At 34.3% G+C, this 19506-nt stretch overlaps 1 protein-coding gene and 1 long non-coding RNA gene across 9 annotated transcripts in view; one reads left to right on the top strand and one right to left on the bottom strand.

Moving 5' to 3' along the window:
- Positions 1-13320, top strand: part of magi3b (membrane associated guanylate kinase, WW and PDZ domain containing 3b) — a 248841-nt gene extending 235521 nt beyond the window's left edge. For 2 of the 8 annotated variants that reach the window (XM_073954529.1, XM_073954528.1), the window contains 9 exons: positions 2625-2817; positions 2908-3087; positions 5095-5280; positions 6278-6365; positions 6521-6602; positions 6952-7089; positions 9888-10023; positions 10289-10375; positions 12022-12768. In XM_073954529.1, the coding sequence (XP_073810630.1) occupies positions 2625-2817; positions 2908-3087; positions 5095-5280; positions 6278-6365; positions 6521-6602; positions 6952-7089; positions 9888-10023; positions 10289-10341 (1056 nt within the window). In that variant the 3' untranslated portion in view covers positions 10342-10375; positions 12022-12768. Of the gene's footprint in view, positions 1-2624; positions 2818-2907; positions 3088-5082; positions 5281-6277; positions 6366-6520; positions 6603-6951; positions 7090-9887; positions 10024-10288; positions 10376-12021 lie in introns of all 8 variants that reach the window. The other 6 variants (XM_073954527.1, XM_073954526.1, XM_073954525.1 and 3 more) reach the window with 3 other exon arrangements.
- LOC141386352 (uncharacterized) lies at positions 9205-13840 on the bottom strand. Its single transcript, XR_012408202.1, has 2 exons — positions 11173-13840; positions 9205-10947 (listed from the first exon to the last, which is right to left on the bottom strand). It is a non-coding gene; the product is annotated as an uncharacterized lncRNA (long non-coding RNA).
- Positions 13841-19506: the final 5666 nt, after the last annotated feature.

Genomic DNA, 19506 nt, shown 5'->3' with positions numbered 1-19506 from the left:
GCTCTCAGATTTCTTAATTTGACCATATCTTAATTTGAAATATTTTAATTTGTGTTTTGAAGATGAATGAAGGTCTCAGAGGTTTATAAAAACATTAGGATCAATAATTCATAACAGAAATTAATTTTTGGGGGAATTTATCCTTTAACGTACCGCACCCCTTGTCACAAACATGTTGTTGTAGTACGAAATAAAATGATATTCTACTAACTTAAATACATCAGTTAGTTTCTACAAATGTTTTGTGTAATCAGAATTTATAAGGTTTTCACAGTGACTACGTTTACCTGAACATCAGTAATCTAATAGTTTGCCTTAATCTGAGTAAGACAATAATACGATTTTGAAGGTGTTTACATGAGTTGCTTTTTGAATGTTCATCTCATGTTCCCGTTTCACATGTTACAGTATATACTGTAGATCTATTAAGGTAATTACGTCACCATTCAATGCTAGTTTCCTTCGGCATTTCATGCAATAACAGTTTGTGTTTGCATCGCACCATCCCAGCAGGCACATGATGTCAGATTGATGTTGTACCTTAACGTCATGGGACATTGCATTTTGTCTGGGAATGAAAATTGAGTTGACATCGACCCAACATCAGGCAGACATCAGTGTCCAACATCGAACAGACATTCCTTTCTGATTTCTTTCCAACGCAACCTACAAACGATAAAATATCAACAGTCTACACCTTGATGTTGTGTAAACGTTACCACTATGATGTCTGTCAGATGTTGGATTTTGGTTGCCATGCCTGATGAACAAATATCAGTATATGATGTCAATAAGACGTTGGTTTAAGATGTTGGCTCGATGTTGGATTTTGGTTACTTTACAAAACAACCTAAAATCAACCAATATTAATGTCATTTCACATCCTTATTGGACGTATAAATAACATTGTCCTTAGAAGCTGATGATCTAAATTTAATCCAATATTAAGCTCTTATGACATTGTGTCTGCTGGGATGTGTGATTTTTCAGTGTTACATTTTTAATTCAAATAGTTCAACTGCAGTTAATTTCTTACAATATGTTTGCAAACAGACAAAGGCGGATGCAAATTCTTAAGAAACAGACCACCTCTGCAGTCTGATACTATTGTATTTCATTTAATAACTTTTCATTCATGCCCCCTCAACAAACTCAGTGATACTGGATAGAACAGGGGTCAGCAACCCGCGGCTCTAGAGCCGCATGCAGCTCTTTAGCGCTGCTTTTGTGGCTCCGTGGAGTTTTTTCAAAAATGTTTGAAAATGGAAAAAGATGGGGGAAGTTAATATTTTTTTTCAGTTTTAATATGATTTCTGTTGGAGGACAAACATTTTTAACATGTTCAAATGCTGTAAAAGTGTGTAGAATTAATATTTAATTTCAACATTTCTGTCAACGAAGATTTGCGTCTTAGCCTGCGACACCTGTTTCTATCAGCAGGGCGGGATGCCAGGCAGGTGGCTGTTGTAAACAAACCGGAAGATAATAAAGCATGGAAAACCGTTCACAGATGGTGACTACATGAAGGAGTCATTCATCAACATATTAGAACACCTATTTGCAGAATTCAAAAACAAAATCAAGCTAATACAAAAAATTAAAGATATACCTCTCTCCGCTAAGACAGTGAAGGAAAGGGCTATTAAAATTGTAGGTAACATCACCGATCAGCAAACCAAGGACATTAATTCAGTGCCAGCATACTCAATTGCCTGTGATGTGACCGATATTCAACGCACTTTTATGCAGGTATGTGAACTCTGATGGGCCGCAAGAAGAAATGATCAAATTAATACCCCTGAAAGACCAGACGCTGTGCTGAAGTGTTTAAATGACAACGAAATAAACACCAACCACCTTATTTCAGTGCCTATTTATTCATGAAGGCTCATTATGTATTTATAGCCAACTTAGTCATTTTTATAGTAGGCTAATATAGATAATATAGATACATACAGCATGTGTTTCCTTCATGATAAGGCTTATATAAGGCTTTACATTTTTTTTGCGGCTCCAGACATATTTGTTTTTTTTGTTTTTTTTTTGGTCCAATATGGCTCTTTCAACATGTTGGGTTGCTGACCCCTGGGATAGAAGAGAAACACATTCTCTTAGACTACTCCTCGCAAGAGAGACTGTCCTCACAGAGACCCACAGAAAAAGTGAGAGCGAGATGGAGAGAGAGAGAGAACTACTGCAGTTTGGGCTCCGCTTTTAAACACAACGCCGACCAGCGATTGTTGGTGCGAACCCAGCGTCTGCAGCCAACGTCATCAGCACGAAATGCGGATTCTTTAATGGCGTTAAATCCACAAACATATACCCACAGTAGTTTCTGCAAGCAAACGTAACAGCATGTCTGTGCTGCACTTCAGTAGTGTGATTAAAATCGCCATACTTCACATGTCTTAATCCGATTTCTGTTTAGTTTGATTATGACTTTAGTCAGATTAAGGTTATAAAAAATTCTGCATACATGGTATATTCTTAATCAGAGTATTGTCTTAATCGTATTAAAATTCAGATTATTGGTGTCCATGTAAACGTTCTCAGTGTAGAGAAACCATAAAAACATTGACTTTAATTTTTCCCCTTAAAACAAGCTCCCTGTCTCATTTCTCTAGGTGTACATTGGTGCCATCATCCCCCAAGGGGCGGCAGAAAAGGAAGGCCGCCTGCGGGCCGGAGATGAGCTCATTGGCATCGATGGCATCACCGTGAAGGGTAAATCTCACAAACAAGTCCTGGACCTGATGACAAACGCAGCACGCAACGGACAAGTGCTACTTTCAGTGCGCAGGAAGGTCATTTTCCGAGGTGAGAACTGCTGACTGACAGGTCTGAGACATAATTAACCAGCTGAAAAGCGTTGATTAAAGGTCAGCGTGTGTAATTTGTGCTCTGTAGATGCCCTGGAGGATGTTGGGAGTGGAGCGTTGACCCTTGTGAATGGATCACCTCGGCTTCCGCGAATTCAGGTGCCAAGCGTCAAGGACCAGGAGTCATTTGATATCACGCTTCATCGCAGAGATAACGAGGGCTTCGGCTTTGTCATTCTCACCTCTAAGAGTAAACCGCCACCGGGAGGTAACAGCACATTCATTGATGCACAAGAAGTCGCAGACTCATTTTTCAAATAGATACTGTTTAGGGGGAAAAAGCAGTGGAAGTCAAGAACTGTGTTGTGAAGAAATGCATGGTGATGTTTTAATTTTGGCTTGATATTTACACTAATTTTAAGTATACATCCTTACATCAATTGTTAAGATGCACATATTTAATATAAGCATTTTATTATAGTTAAAATTGCATTTAATTATTATTTTTATTTATAGGATTTTATTATTATGACAGTTTTATTTATATAAATTGCTAATTTTTATATTTATTTTATTTTAATTATTACATTTATATTTAATTTAAATGTGTCTATATATTAATTTAGAAGTGTTAGAAGTGGTTTAATGTTATGGCTTAGTGTTTACACTAATTTGAAGTATACATCAAGTCAGTTGTAAAAATGCACATATTTAATATAAGCATTTTATTATATCATTTAAAATTGCATTGAATTATTTTTATTTACATGATTTTATTATTATTTTTAAGTAAATTCAATTTAAGGTTTTTTTATATTTATATAAATTTCTTTTTTTATCTATTTATTTTATTGTAATTATTACATTTCTATTTAATTAAAAATGTTTGTGTATTTATAAGTGTTAGTAGTGGTTTCATGTAATGTAATGATGTTTACACTCATTTTAAGTATACATCCTTAAATCAGTAGTGAAAATGCACATATTTAATATAAGCATTTTATTATATAATTTTAAATTGCATTTAATTATTAGTATTTAATTATTATTCTATTAAATCAATGGAATTTTAAGATTTTCAAAATAATAATATACATTTCTATTTTTATAATTATTTTATTGTAATAATTACATTTATATTTAATAAAAACATTTTTGTGTATTTATTTAGAAGCATTATTAGTGGTTTAATATAAGCATTTTATTATATAGTTTAAAATTTAATTTAATTATTATTTTAATTTACATGATTTTAGTATTATACATTAAATAAATCCAAAATTTTTAAAAATATTTATTTAAATGCATATTTTTTTATATTCAATTATTGCATATATATTTAATTTCAAATGTTTATGTATTTATTTAGAAGTATTAGTAGTGGTTAATTGTAATGGCTCGACGTTTACAATAATTTTAAATATACATGCTTAAGTCAGTTGTTAAAATGCACATTTATAATATAAGCATTTTATTATGTAGTTAAAATTGCATCTAATTAATATTTTAATTGTTTATGATTTTATTATCATATTAAATAAATACAATTGTAGGATTTTTATATAAATATGTTTTTTATATTTATTTCTTTGTAATTTTTTACATTTATATTGAATTAAAAAATAATGTACTTATTTAGAAGTTTTAGTGGTGGTTTAAAGTAATGGATTGATGTTCACACTAATTTTAAGTATACATGCTTAAGTCAGTTGTTAAAATGCACATATTTAATTTAAGCTTTTTTTTATATAGGTAAAATTGCATTAAATTCTTATTTTAATTTACATGAAATAAATAAGTACAAATATCTGTTATACTTATTTTATTTTACTTATTTAATTTTATATTTAATTAAAACTTATATATATATTTATATATTATATAAATATATATATATATATATATATATATATATATATATATATATATATATATATATATATATATATATATATATATATATATAATATATATATATATAAATATATATATACATATATAAAATATTTTTTTAAATATTTGCAGTGCTTTAATGTAATGTTGACACTAAAGATGCTCTTCTACATTTAGCATTGTCATTTTTACGATTGCATATTAAAAATGAAATAGTCTAACATTTAAAATGTGGCTTGAAACCTCTGCTCTTTTTTATTTAGTTTCATCCATCTGTATTAACCCCCAAGAATTGTTACATTTCCTAATTCATTCACTATAATTTTAAATAAATCAAGCCATTGCAATTCTGCTAAGTGATTTGCCTAAGTGTGTGTTTCAGTGATTCCTCATAAGATCGGTCGAATAATCGAGGGCAGTCCGACTGACCGATGTGGACTGCTGAACGTTGGTGACCGTATATCCGCTGTGAACAGTCAGTCCATTGTGGAGCTCTCCCACAACGACATTGTTCAGCTCATCAAAGACGCCGGAAACTCAGTCACGCTCACCGTGGTTCCTGAGGACGGTGAGATAATCAAACGTCACATAAATATCCACGCTTTCTCAACCTCTGCCTGATGCTTTGATTTGCCACACTAACGCAATAATGTAGCTTTAATTGAAACGCTAATATCCACAGAGAAATCTGATGTCAATTATGCATGCGTATTTAAATTGAGTGCTTTATGAAGGGCAGTTACAACAATTACTAGCCTATTTCAAAAACAGAGCATTAAAATAATTGCCACCTAGACATGAATATGATTAAAAAAATAAAGCAGGCCTTTTAGAGATCTTGATCTTATTGTTAAATATAATTAATAAGTCACATTACAAAAAGTTAAATGGGTTGTGAATGCTGTTTTATGAGTACTTTAACACTCAGAGCCAGATTTGTAAATCCTTTTTTGGTATAAAAACAGAGCTTCTGTCATTATTTGTCGAGTTACAAAAATCAATAATGTATAATTATTTAAAGTAAACGTATAATTTGTATTAGTTTTTCGTATTCTTTTTTGTTTTGCAAATGAACTCTTCAATGCACAATAAAACAAATAATGCTTTATGAAAGTTTGAAAATAAAGTAGACTATTTACTTATAGATTTAATAAGCATTTTATGAATGTAAAATCCCTAATCTAAATACTAGACTAATTAATCAATTTTAATATTAATAAAAAAACAACCATTCATTTAATTTTGCTAATTAAATCTTGATATATTAAGCAATAAAAAGGCATTATTTTTGTGATAGTGGGATAGTTCACCCAAAAATTAATATTTACTCACTATTTACTCACTATTTACTGACCCTTTATGAGTTTCTTTGCTCTGTCAAGCAATGTTTTGAAGAAAGCTAAAAAAAAAACATGTAACGACTGACTTCTATAGTAAGAAAAATAAATGTTGACACTTTTTAAAATTGAATTACAGTCTCTTACATATATGCTGTTAAGCAAACCTGTTCTTTACTGTGTATCAGCCCATATGATAATCCATTTGTTTTGATTTGCTGTTTAAAGAGTACAAAGGCCCGCCTTCAGGAGCCAGTTCAGCCAAACAAAGTCCGGCACCGCAGCACAAGATCCTCAAATCCACTCAGGACGAGAGGTGCAGTATTTAAACCACTTCAGATGACATCATTTCCTTAGTAAATACGTTGAGAAACCATGTAAATTCTACAAGCACAGATCAAATTAAGCTCTTTAAGGAGGATTTAAGCTGAATCTGTGCACTGTAATGTGTGCTTTTGACTGTATGTGCAGGTATAATTTGGATATGGATGAGATCAGGGACGAGCTTACATGGACGGAGTATAAAACGCCAAACAGGCAAGAGTCCAAACAGGCAAGAATCCCACTTATATCACTATATATATCTACCTAAGCATGAAGGGTCATTCATGATGCATATGCAAATTCGAGTATATCCAAACAAAGCATGAAAAATTATTAGAACCAGTATTTCATATACTGTAAAAGCATGTTCATGCCATCTCAAGAGGAAAATACATAATAAATGTCATAAGTGGCATTTATAGATTATTTTTTATTTATAAGTTCTCCGGGGTCTATATACACTCTAAAAATTTCTGTAATTTAGCAGTTTTCTGCAGTTTAAAATTCATGTTTTATCATTTATATTATTTCTTTTATATTATTATATTATTTATGCTTTTGAATTGTTTCCTACATAGGGCTGTATTGCAGTTGAGCTGGAGCGTGGTCCTCGTGGTTTCGGCTTCAGTCTGAGAGGAGGAACGGAGTACAACATGGGCCTCTACATCCTGCGTCTGGCTGAGGACGGCCCTGCTTTACAGGACGGCAGGATACACGTCAGTACAGCACAGCACTCTTTAATAACTCACAGATTGAGGATGGAATTTGAGGGAACAGTGCATTTAAAGGGATAGTACACTCAAGGATGAAAATGAATATAATTTACTCTCTCTCTCTTTCTCTCTCTCTCATGTGGTTTTTCTTTTAAAAAAAAAAAAAAAAAAGATATTTTAAAAAGATGCTGGCATCCATTGACTTCCATAGTTGAAAAACAAATCCAGCTACAGTTCCAGCTTTCTTCAAAATATCTTCTTTTGTTGTTTAGTTTGAACAAGTGAAGGCTGAGCAAAGGATGACTGCATTTTCATTTTTGGTGAACTATTGCTTTAAATTATGTAAAATCACTCACTCCGCTTCACTAACTTTCTGATTTATGAGGTGTCGCCACAGAGAAATGAACCACTAATTACTCTGGAATATGTTTTACGCAATGGATGTTGTAAAATCTAACTTTGGAGGAGGATTGCTCAGATATTTTAGTTAATGGAGAAATATTAAATATTGTTTATTTTAAATAGTTAGGTATAATTATTGACTCAAATTTAAATGAAGAAAAAAAACATTAAGTAGTTTTCCAAAAGTGTTGGAGCATCCCTGAGGATATCTGAAAACATTAGGCACCAGTTTCCTATGACAAGGGCCAGACAGAATCTGCAGACCTTTTTTGCTATTTCTGTGGAGAATTTTTTCAAAAATTGGCAGATTTATGCGGAATAATTTTGAGAGGATCATAGTTAAAAACTTAATTTATGAAATAAAAAAGAATATTTTTCTAAATTGTATTTATTGTTTACAGTGCAAACCCAATTAGATCCACATATTTGGTAAACAAAGCAAGTTTCTTATATAATATCTCTACTAAAAGACAGAAAATATTACTTTACAAACTGAATTGTAAATAAATCAAATAAACACTTTCATATTACTATTAGTATATCACAAAAATTATACTGTAACTAATTTAAAAACTGAATAAATATAAATGTACACAAATTTACACAAGTAAATACATAGACTCAATGAAGGGCTAAAAATCTGCAAAATCTGCGGATTTCTGAGCACGCAGATTCCATGTGTACCTGCCAATGACTGCTGCTAAACTTTTTATGAATACAATAGTCTTCCCTCATTCATCCTATTGTGCTACAGGTTGGCCAACATGAACATCACAGCATTAAAACCATTGTATATTCTTTATATTTGTATTGTATATTTATTATATTTATGCTGATGTGTGTTTAATGTATAAAATATTTAATGATCTTGCACCACCACCTCTCAAACAATGTGTGATTGTCTGCAAGGACAATATAAGACAGACTAGGGCCACGTTACACTATACATTTTTATCTACGGTACTCTTTCCGTCCATACTACCCAAGAGTTTTCGAGTGCCAAAAACTGAGGCCGTTTTAATTTTTTCTGCTGCTCCGTGTCAGCGTGGATGGGGAAAACATGGCTGCAGCCAATAAAAACATGATATAACTGCATATTTTGATGTTGACAACTTAACAGACACCAAAAATGTTGAGGCATCATCTTCACTGTATGCAGATTTACAGCAAAAGCCTATAATATTACTGCCTCCTTTCATTTTCTCGAATAATACGAAACATACTCTGTCTCTTTTGCTGAATATCAGTTTATCAATCTATAAAGGCCATTATAAAAGTATAACGTACAATAGGTTTTGATAGGAAATAAAGACAAGCAATCAGTCAAATGTGCAGAATCAGTGTACATGGTTAGATTAATTAATATATTAACTTATCTTTGCACTCTGGCAAAACATGTTACCTGAGGACAAGTAATAGATTTAAAAGACCAAAGAGTCGTTAGATAGAGATAAGATGAATTAAATATCACTAAATTAAATATTTAGTTTTACAACTAAAGTGAGATGAGATCCAGCGGGATATCCTTGATGAACTGTCCGATGTGCGCTGCTCTCACCTGGGGAGATGTACTCAAAGCACCTGCTTTGTATGTTTGTGTGTGTGGTCATGTGATGTGCGTTTTCAGAGGTGTAGTGTGGACGAAGAGCTGTTCAGAAACATTAGGTGAAACGCCAGTGTGGATGTGGATTGTTTTCGTTCAAAAACACCTAGGTCATTGTTTGGAGGTGATTGTTCAGTTAAACCCAAGAGAACTGTTTTTGGACGATCTGTTTTTTTTTTTTTTTTTGTCAGAGCAGCAGAAAGATGAAATAAAATACCAGTGCATATTTGAGAGAGTACCACTTTTAATAAATTAAAACTTCAAATAAAATCAAATATGCAACCACTGATTTGATTTCATTCTATTGACTATGATGTATTGTTTGTATTGTACTGAGTGTATATTGTAGTATTTTTATTTTTTTTAATCATGTTAAACTTGTTACAACTTCCTGCCCATGGACTACAGATGTTAATTAGCTTTATAGCTAACTCTAGCACAACATGTCAATAAATAAAATATATATATATATAAATAAAACAAATAAACTAGTTAAATGATGGTTTGCAGATGTCTTTCAGATGGCATTTTGATTTAGTTATGTAAAGTACAACAGGAAGGCATTTCATGGGATTTTCGGACTTTTCATGGGATTGATTTGAAAACAAAAATGCATTTGTTGACTACTGTGTTGGATGCTTTGAATAAAAAATGTCTGGCAGATGCATAAAATATTGATGATATTTGGTCTTTAGCTATGCTGCCCTTACTATACTGTCTAAAGCTGAAAGCTATGAGATATTTGAGTAATGATGTAACACGTAAAAGTTCAGATGTCTGAATGTGCCCTTTGCAGGTAGGAGATCAGGTTGTGGAGATCAATGGCGAACAGACACAAGGCATCAGTCACACTAGAGCCATTGAGCTGATCCAAGCTGGAGGAAACAAAGTGCTGCTGTTACTACGACCACAAGCCCTGCTGCCAGAGAACAGTGAGCCATGATGACACTTAAACACATGCTCAAGCCCATCTACTGGACATCACCAGCTTGCTAACTCTTTCTTTCTTTCTTTCTTTCTTTCTTTCTTTCTTTCTTTCTTTCTTTCTTTCTTTCTTTCTTTCTTTCTTTTTGTTTGTTTGTTTCTTTTTGTTTCTTGCTCTTTTTCTTTTCTTTATTTTTCTTTCTTTCTTTCTTTCTTTCTTCCTTTCTTTCTTTTTTTTTCTTTCTTTCCTTCCTCTTATTGTCTTGTGTACAGGTTGTGTGAGCTCCTCCACCGTGTGTTACTGCCCCCAGGAGCATCATCACTAACAGCCTCTGTTTTCCTCTAGGTCTTTTTTCTTTGGTAATGGGACTTTTACTACACTTTCTTTTGCTGCATAATTGCTAAATTTTCTTCTAGACTTGTCTATTTTTGTGCATGCTCTTTGCAATTATGACCCAAAGCAAAATAGTTTCACACAATATATATGCATTTATTTTGTGTGAAGCCATTATAAATGTTGTATATATACTGTAGTTAAAGGCAAAATTATTAGCCCTCCTGTAAAACATTTTTAATGGAACAAGAAATTTTATAGGTTATTATTTTCCTTTAATCTGGCTGGAATAAAGTAGTTCATCTTTTAAAATGAAAATAATTTTCAAGTTCAATATTATTATTAAAAAAAAAGATTTTTTTTTATTGGCTACTGCGCCACTGGTCTCTAATTAACCTAGCTTTCCTAGTTAAAATGATAACCTGCAAATTAAGTTGAAAAATATTTTAATTATTCCTTCATTCGTTCATTCATTTTTATCCGCATTTCCGTTGCCGGGTCGCGGGGCCAGCAGTCTCAGGAGAGAACCACAGGCTTCTCTCTCCACAAACACTTCTTCCGCCTCCTTCAGGGGGATCCTGAGGCGTTCCCAGGCCAGCTGAGAGATATAGTCCCTCCAGCATGTCCTAGGTCTTCCCTGAGGCCTCCTCTCGGTGAGACATGCCTGGAACACCTCCTTAGGTAGTCGTCCAGGAGGCATCTGAAACAGATGCCCGAGCCACCTCAGCTGACTTCTCTTGATGTGGAGGACCAACGGCTCTACTCCGAGCTCCTCCCGGATTACACAACTCCTCATTCTATCTATAAGGGTGTGTCCTGCCACCCTGCAAAGGAAACTCATTTCGGCCACTTGTATCCGAGATCTTGTCCTTTGGGTCATGACCCAAAGCTCATGACCATAGATGAGTGTAAGAACGTAGATTGTCTGGTAAATCGAGAGCTTTGCTTTTTGGTTTTTTTACCACAATGGCTGGTACATCGACCACATTGCTGCTGCTGCTGCTGCCGCTGCACTGATCAATCTCACGTTCCATCTTTCCCTCACTCGTGAACAAACCCCCAAGATACTTGGACTTTCCTTTAACCAAGAGATGGCAAGCCACCTTTTTCCAGTGGAGCACCATGGCCCCTAACTTGGAGGTGCATCACACTCAGCAGCAAACCTCCCCAGTACATACTGAAGGTCCATATTCGATAAAACCAACAGAACAACTAACTTCTAAATATGTTTTGCTGCATCTAAAATATTTCAAAATAGTTTTATATGTAAACTATTTTGTTTAACAATTTGTTGAAAAAAAATCTCTCTGTTAAACAGCAATTGTAAAATATAAACAATTTAAAAGAAATACAATTTCACAGGAAGGCTAATAATGTTGACTGTATATCACTCTAGCCACTGCTAAACACTCTAGCAACCACCTACTGTAGTGTCGACCGAACACTCTAGTAACCACCCTTACGCTCTAGCAATACACTACTCCATCGGTCACCTAGCACCTACCCAGAATTCTGTCTCCCCCAGCATTTGCTACCAGCCACAACAGCTTAGCACAGTGCAGTTTAGCACAAGCAGATATAATTGGTTTCCATGGTCAGTCTTATAAGGCTTTAATTAGTCACTGAGCTTTAATGCAAAGTAGTGTAACAGATGCAATCTTCTGTCCCTCAGGTTCTGCAGGAGATGTTATCGTTCCTGATCCGCCGGGATCCCACACTTCCAACATTCCTCTCAGTTCTCATCCAACATCCACCTCATTGAAGAAGAGGACGGGCCTGACAGACGGCTCTTTAAATCCCTCTAAAGACAGCAAGAGGGAGAAACACACCAAAACACCAAACACCAGCTCGTCCAGAGTCTCACAGCAGCCGCGGCGCATCAAGAGTCGCTCCGCAGAGAATCTCCTTGATCTCGGAGATACAGAGAAATCCAAAAGCCCATCCAAAGCCAAAGACAAAGCTCACAGCCACAAAGAAAAGCTTCAACAAAGCACTCGAGACTCCCAGAAGAACAGATCATCCCGCCAGCACAGCCGCTCCGTCAGCCCTCAAAAGTCCAGGCGAGAACGTCAGGAAGTGGAAATTGGCGAAACCGAGGAAAGCCACTTGGACCAAAGGAAAAGTGGCACAGATAGGAGGAAAAAACGTGAGTCTGCGGTAAGGAAGCGAAATGAAACCCAAGAGAGAGAATCTGAGAGAAAAGTGAAGAGCAAAGAAGATGAAGAGGTCCAGCGAAAAGGCGAAGCTGAACTTGAAGGCACCCAAAAGAAGAAAAAGCAGAGAAATATAGAGATGCAAAATGGAGACACCCTTATATCCCCAGACAGGAAGAGCAAACAAACAAAGGATAAGGGATCTTTGAGGGATCAGAGGAAAGAAAACAAGAAGGAAATGATTAGAGACGGGAGCAAAAACAAAAGGAAAGGAAATGAGAGCGAAAGCAGGAAAGACGACATTGACAGCACAGATGCGGCTCCGCTCTCCACCAGAGCGAGTCTAGTGTTTGACCACCCAGGACCCTTAAGTGAAGGCCTTTGGAAGGATCCGAGTTATGTTAGAATTCTCACTCGCGAGGAAGTGATGCGAGATGTTTTCGAGTAGATTGATGATGCTTTGGAAGAGAAGGTTGTAAGACCAGAAATATATGCTGGAATGTGAATGCTTCTAGAAAAGACACTGCAGTCGCGTTTGATCAGCTCATCATTATTATCTAGTGTCATTTAGTTTAAATCATTCATCAGGGCTGCATGATATTGGAGAAAAACTGACATTGCAGTACTTTATTTTTCTCTGAAACGCATTGCGATATTGAGTGTACTCTCACTAGATGGATGAATACATTTAGTTGGGAAGAATTTGTCATTTTAGGTAGATTGGAATGACTTTGTATGGGGAGAGTGCATCTGTATAAAATATAAACAAATCAACCACAAGCGTTGATTAATAGTAATTCAATTCATCTTTATTTCTATAGCACTTTTACAATGTAGATTGTGTCAAAGCAGCTTAACATAGAAGTTCTAGTAAACGGAAACTGTGTCAGTTCAGTTTTTAGAGTTGAAGTTCAATTTAGTTCAGCTCAGCGTGGTTTAATTTTCCGAACACTGAAAAACAAATCCAGCAAAGTCCCAAACCAAGCAAGACAAAATACAGTGGAGCAAAGATACACAGTATGTTATGTTTTTTTGACAATCTTGCAATTAATCAAATGTAAAATAACACCACTGTCTTCATCGGATACATAAATATAAACCTGACTTAACATTGCAGATCTTGCCATGTGATTATTGCACATGCGCACATTGCAAAATTGATTCTGTATTGTACAGATCAAATTTGAATATGTGCACACTGCCATCAAACACCAAACAAACAGACCAAGACCACTGAAATAATGTTTCCCAAAACGTTAATGTAGAACCGTGGTGTAGATGAAAAACTCTGAATTAACTTACATTTCATTAGGCATAATACCGATAATAGGAAATGTCAATTAAATAATATAGCTGTAAATGAGCATGTACAGTAAATATTAGAAATGCAGAGTAATAATTATTTATTTGATGAAACTAAAATTTCTGGACATATTTGGCTGAAAACCAAACCTGAAAATGCTTTGTAATATTTATTTATTTATTTATTTATTTATTTATTTTATGAAATAATATAAAGGAATTTTGTAAGAATTTCAAATTTAACTCAGTAACTCGTAAATTATAAAGATAAAAAACACAAGCCAATAAAATGAACACATTTTAATTGACATTATGATTTAGAGTCATTTTATCAGCATTGTCACACCAGCAAATTAGCGCTTTTCATTTCATACCAACTTCAAGCTCTGTAAAAAATGTAATGACAAAATGTCAAGACAACAAATATATATTTTTAATAATTCACTTTATTTATTTTCCTCAATTATTTAACAGTACGGCAAAATGGTGGCTTAGTGGTTAGCACTTACAGCAATAAGGTCACTGGTTCGAGTTTTCTGTGTCAAGTTTGCATGTTCTCCCCGTGTTCGCTTGGGTTTTCTCCGGGTACTTCAGTTTCCCTCATTGTCCAAGGACATGTGCTATAGGTGAATTGAATAAACTAAGTTAGCCGTAGTGTATGAGTCTGACCGAGTGTGTATGGATGTTTCCCAGTACTGGGTTACAGTGTAAAACATATGGTGGATAAATTGGCAGTTCATTCCCCTGTGGCGACCACTGATGAATAAAGGGACCAAACCGAAGAAAAATGAATGAATGAATTTAAGAGTACAACATTGCATCTTTTTAATGCCCCCGTTCTCTTCCCCTCCCCAACAGCATCAGTTACAGTAAATAGATTTTGCTATTATAAATCCAATAAACTCAGATAAATAATTTAAACTCATAAAGAAACCAAACAAACAAACATACAAAAATAATTAAATAAGATAATTACATGTTTACTGTGCGTCTCACCACAGTCATCTTTTTCAGCCTCCAAAAAAATGGCAACTATTTTCCCCATCTTCTCTGATAAACATCCAATTCATCAAGTAATCTACTGTATACATCATTTTTTCATATGCTGCTCTCTTCCCCATTTCTGTAATCCATTCTTGAAATAATGGTGAACCTGCTGACCATCATGACAACAAATATTTTTTTCATGTTGCTTTAATTTATTTTGATTTCATTTATTTTTAGTTAATCAAATTTTAACTACATTTAAGTTATACAACATACATTTTTTTTTCAGTTTGATCGATGTAAGTTGAGATGAAAAGAAAAGTTTAACTTATTCAACTAAAAAATTAAAGGGCGGCATAATGGCTCATTGGTTAGCACTGTCGCCTCACAGCCAGGTTCGAGTCCCGACTGTGCCAGTTGGCATTTCTGTTTGTAGTTTGCATGTTCTCCTCATGTTCTTGTGGGTTTCCTCCAGGGGTTTCTGTTTTCCACCGTCCAAAGACATGCACTCTAGATGAATTGAATAAGCTAAATTGGCCATAGTGTATGAGTGTGAATAAGAGAGTGTATGGATGTTTCCCAGTACTGGGTTGTGGCTGGAAGGGCATCAGCTGCGTAAAACATATGCTGGAATAGTTGGTGGTTTGTTCCGCTATGCCAACCTCTGATAAATAGGGCACTGAGCCAAAGGAAAATGAGTGGGAAAAAAAAAAAAAGCTGAAAATTGCTTTTCCAGTGTGGTCTTAATTATTAAGTATTAAACAATCTGGTTTATCCATCTCAAGGTCTTGCTTTGTTTCCTGAGTGAATATGAAGGTTTCATACGGTCCCAGTGACTCTAACAGATGCAGTCTTATGTTAGTTTCTGATTTCCGAGCATATGTTTTTGGTCTGAACACCTTGTTTTCCTAATGCTTAGTTTGAGAGTGTCACTGATGTGAAGCATCTCCTCTGGACGCTGGTCAACATGAGCTTCTTCTTCAGTTTATTGAAACATGTTTGTAATCAACAATCTCGCTGTTGCACAAACAGACTGATTCAACACGAGGCTTCATCCAAACCGCTTAATCATCTTGGATAAAGAATTTCTGAGGCTTCCCGCTCAAACGCATGGAACTTGACATTAATTTCCTTCAAAACCAAGGACAATGCAATCCTTCCTTATGCAACTTAAGGGAACCCGCCGCATCAATCACCAAAAACAACAATGCAAGTTTACGGTTCACTCACAAACAGCACGTCCTTACCCCAAAGAGTCTTCTTCTTTAGTTTTCTGCATGCTGATCACACAAACTCTTTGTTTTGTTGCATGCCTTTTAGACCCGTGCAGTTTGTCTCTAATGTTGTAAATACTGGGCTTTACCAGGGACTTTAAGACTGTTTCTCTCTTTCTCTCTCTCTTCCACGTCTTTGACTCCCTGAACTCCAAATATCCTAATTGCAAATGACCAGAAACTTGTGCTTTAATATACCAAGAACAAGATCAAATGTTTATTTATTGAAAAAAAAAAAGATGTATATGATTAGATATATGTAGCTCTAAGAGATCGTGACATTGATTTCGGTGTAGAGATCCAGGCTCTTGCTAAGCAGCGTGGTAGTTTTACCTTGTAGCAACTGTTTTATGACTCGTCACAAAACAAACGGTACATGCAAATGTATTTTTTAAATGTTCTATGAAAGCAGATTTCATATGGTAGATATTTATTTTGTTTTATTTTTCAAGATGTGAGCAAGCAGTGAAAGCAATTCAACCTCTCAGTTAGGAGGCCATACTGTATTTTACAGCAGTCAAGCTTCAATCTATGACCATAAGAAGGTATGTATATGGTTCAATCCCATGATGGTTGTAAAAGGTCATATTTCACCTCAAATTCATATTTTACATTAGACATGTAGATATGAGGCCTGTTTTAAAGATTTTTAATTATTATATTTATAAGAGCTGAAAATTTTCATTAGTCTAATTTAAGTAAAAATTAAATCATATAAAAGTTTTTGATTTCATACTTAAAAGATCAAAAAAAAAAAAAGTACTTCATTGTGTTTGATTGACTTTTTTTAAAGTTAGGGCTTTTGTTAATGAAATGAAAATGAAACTGTGTTTTATAGTATTTTAATATAAACAAACATGCACAATCAATCTAATAAATATAGTCACAGTTAAAAAGCAAACTGTTTGTTTTCATTACAGCTATTTTTTATTAAAAACATTACATTTCATGCATTAAGTCTCTCAAAAAATGTTTTAATGAACTGAATGAATTGAATCAACACAATTCTTAAGATGTTTTTTGGGAAAACTTCATTGTTTTATGTTCAATCCACTTAAATTTGTAAAAACAATTAAATTAACTTAATCGATTTGTGTTGGGACAAAACAAAGGAATTGTGTGGAAACCTGCATTTGTTTGTGTAAAACTCCTTAGAATAAGTTGTTTTATGCAATATTAACATTTGATAACTACGTATAAATAATAACTTTAAAATACATTTTTAAAAAATGTAACAACAAAATGTCAAATCAAATATTTTTGTTGTTTTAACTATTAACTGTTTTAACTTTAAGTTAATTAGGTTTCAAGTTATTTAAAGTTTAACCTAATATTTTTATTCAGTTTGATTATAAGTTGAGATTTGAAAAGTTAATTTGATTCAATTAAAAATAATTTAGGCAGCAATTTCCAACCCAGGCTCATTCTAAAAGCGAACCTCTTCATTTCTGAAGAGTGCGAAAATCATCCCAGGAGCAGATTTTTTTATTTATTTTTTTTTTTTTATTTATTTTTTTTTTGCAGTTTTTGTTTTCGCAAATCTGCCAGAGGCTGCTGTGTATGCTTTTTGAGATCTCAAATTTCTCTTGCAAGTGCCATTCGTGTCTGCTCTTCTCGCTGACCGATACCCCCATCCACCCCTTCCCTAAACCCAACCGATTGTGTTTTCAAAAGCACCGGTTGACCTGTGCCTACTCCCCTTCCTAAACCCAACCAACAGTGTTTTGAAAAGCAATCCAGAAAAAGAGGACCCAAATGATTTTACCACGTTTTTCTGATTTTACCACATTCTCACCCTGTTATTTAATTGTTTTATTTTTCGCCTTTTATTTTGTAACTGCTTTTTCTGGAACCGTTCTTCATTGTAACAGCTGTAACGCAGTCCACACAGAGGTAAGCTGTTAGCTACTAGTGCGAAAAGGAACAGCGTCATACCACCCCTATGAGTCTATGTTGACAATTTCTTTTACAGTGTATGTTGTAAGTCACTACTACAAAAACCATCCTAGGCTCATTCTGAAAATGTATCTCTATATACATATTTGGAGAGCGCCAAATATGTCCCAGGAGCTACGTTTTTTTTTTTTCAAAGTTTTTGTTTCTGCGAATCCACCAGAGATCGTTGTGTATGCTTTTTGAGATCTCAAACTCCACCAACGTACATGGCGAGCCACTGGACAAACTGGTAACAGTGGGAAAGCTGTCAATATGTAGGTAAACAGTCAGCTGGTTAGCGTGAAAAAGAACGACATAATACCGCCCTGTAACTTTCGTTTTAAAAACAAAATGCAGCCATACGTACTTCTGGCTACATAATTCGCGATCTCCAGAAACATATATAGGGCTGCGTTTTTAAAAACATTGAATAATTAAACGTAATAAAAACAAAAGAGTATTTTTAGAAGATATATGTGCTTAATTTCATGAATAATATCACAATGCAACAAATCCCAAGAGTAGACTTCATCAAACCTCACTGGTTTCTTATTTTTTCTCTTATTTTAATTTGGAGGTGAAATATGACCCTGGTGTTTTTCTGTCAGATTCACCCAACTATGAAAAACATTCACTGTTTAAAATGGTTTCTTCCCAAAACATGTATGTTGCAAGTATAATGTCTTCAGACTATCTACTATATTTGATGATCATCAGCTAATTCTGTCCATGCTTGCCTGCGACACATGCTCAGTAGCGGGAGGTTTTCTGAAAGGGCTGATTTACTGGGGTTTAGAGGTCTGAAATGTGGCCAAGATAAACATGTATGGTGTGAATTCATAGCAAATTATATGATATCAATACCAAAGGAGTGGTGGCCATTTCATATGCTGTGTGTGAAGTGATTATGACCTCAGGGTTTGGATATGTACAATAACTAACGTTCAATATAAATGAGAGCGCAAAACTAATTACAAAGACAAGATAACTGTTCATAATATCTTGTGTTGGTGATGTATTGTTTTTATGGCTATTAGAGACTACCAAACCTGTTTGAGTACGACAAAATGTGAAGAAATGTCATAAAAGCAATGTTGTCATATGCTGTAGATACATAAATCATCTAAGTGTTCATATTTAAAAGTGAGGCCTGAGTTGACTCATATTATACTAAATGCAAACGGTCTCAATACAGCGTGATCTGATTGATGTAAATGTTTAAATACTGTACAGCACCTTTATAAAAAAAATAGAGTACTATCTAAGAAGAAAGAATAGAACGATGTACATTTGTTCAGTTATTTTTCTATAATTATTTAAGTATGGGGGGGTGAATATTTAAAGGCAGTGCAAAGAAAATAAAATCATATCCTGGTGTTCTGGTCATTTAACGTTTAATGAGGATCAAAGCAAACGAGTTTAATACATTTTTCATATTATTGATGGTCCTAAGATCTTACACTGTTGATGAAAATGAACTGAAGATGCAGAGAGAATTTCCATAAC

Source organism: Danio rerio, chromosome 6, assembly GCF_049306965.1.
Source record: "Danio rerio strain Tuebingen ecotype United States chromosome 6, GRCz12tu, whole genome shotgun sequence".
Taxonomy (NCBI): Eukaryota; Metazoa; Chordata; class Actinopteri; order Cypriniformes; family Danionidae; genus Danio; species Danio rerio.
Note: the sequence above shows the minus strand (reverse complement) of the source record. Positions and strands in the feature narration are given on the sequence as shown.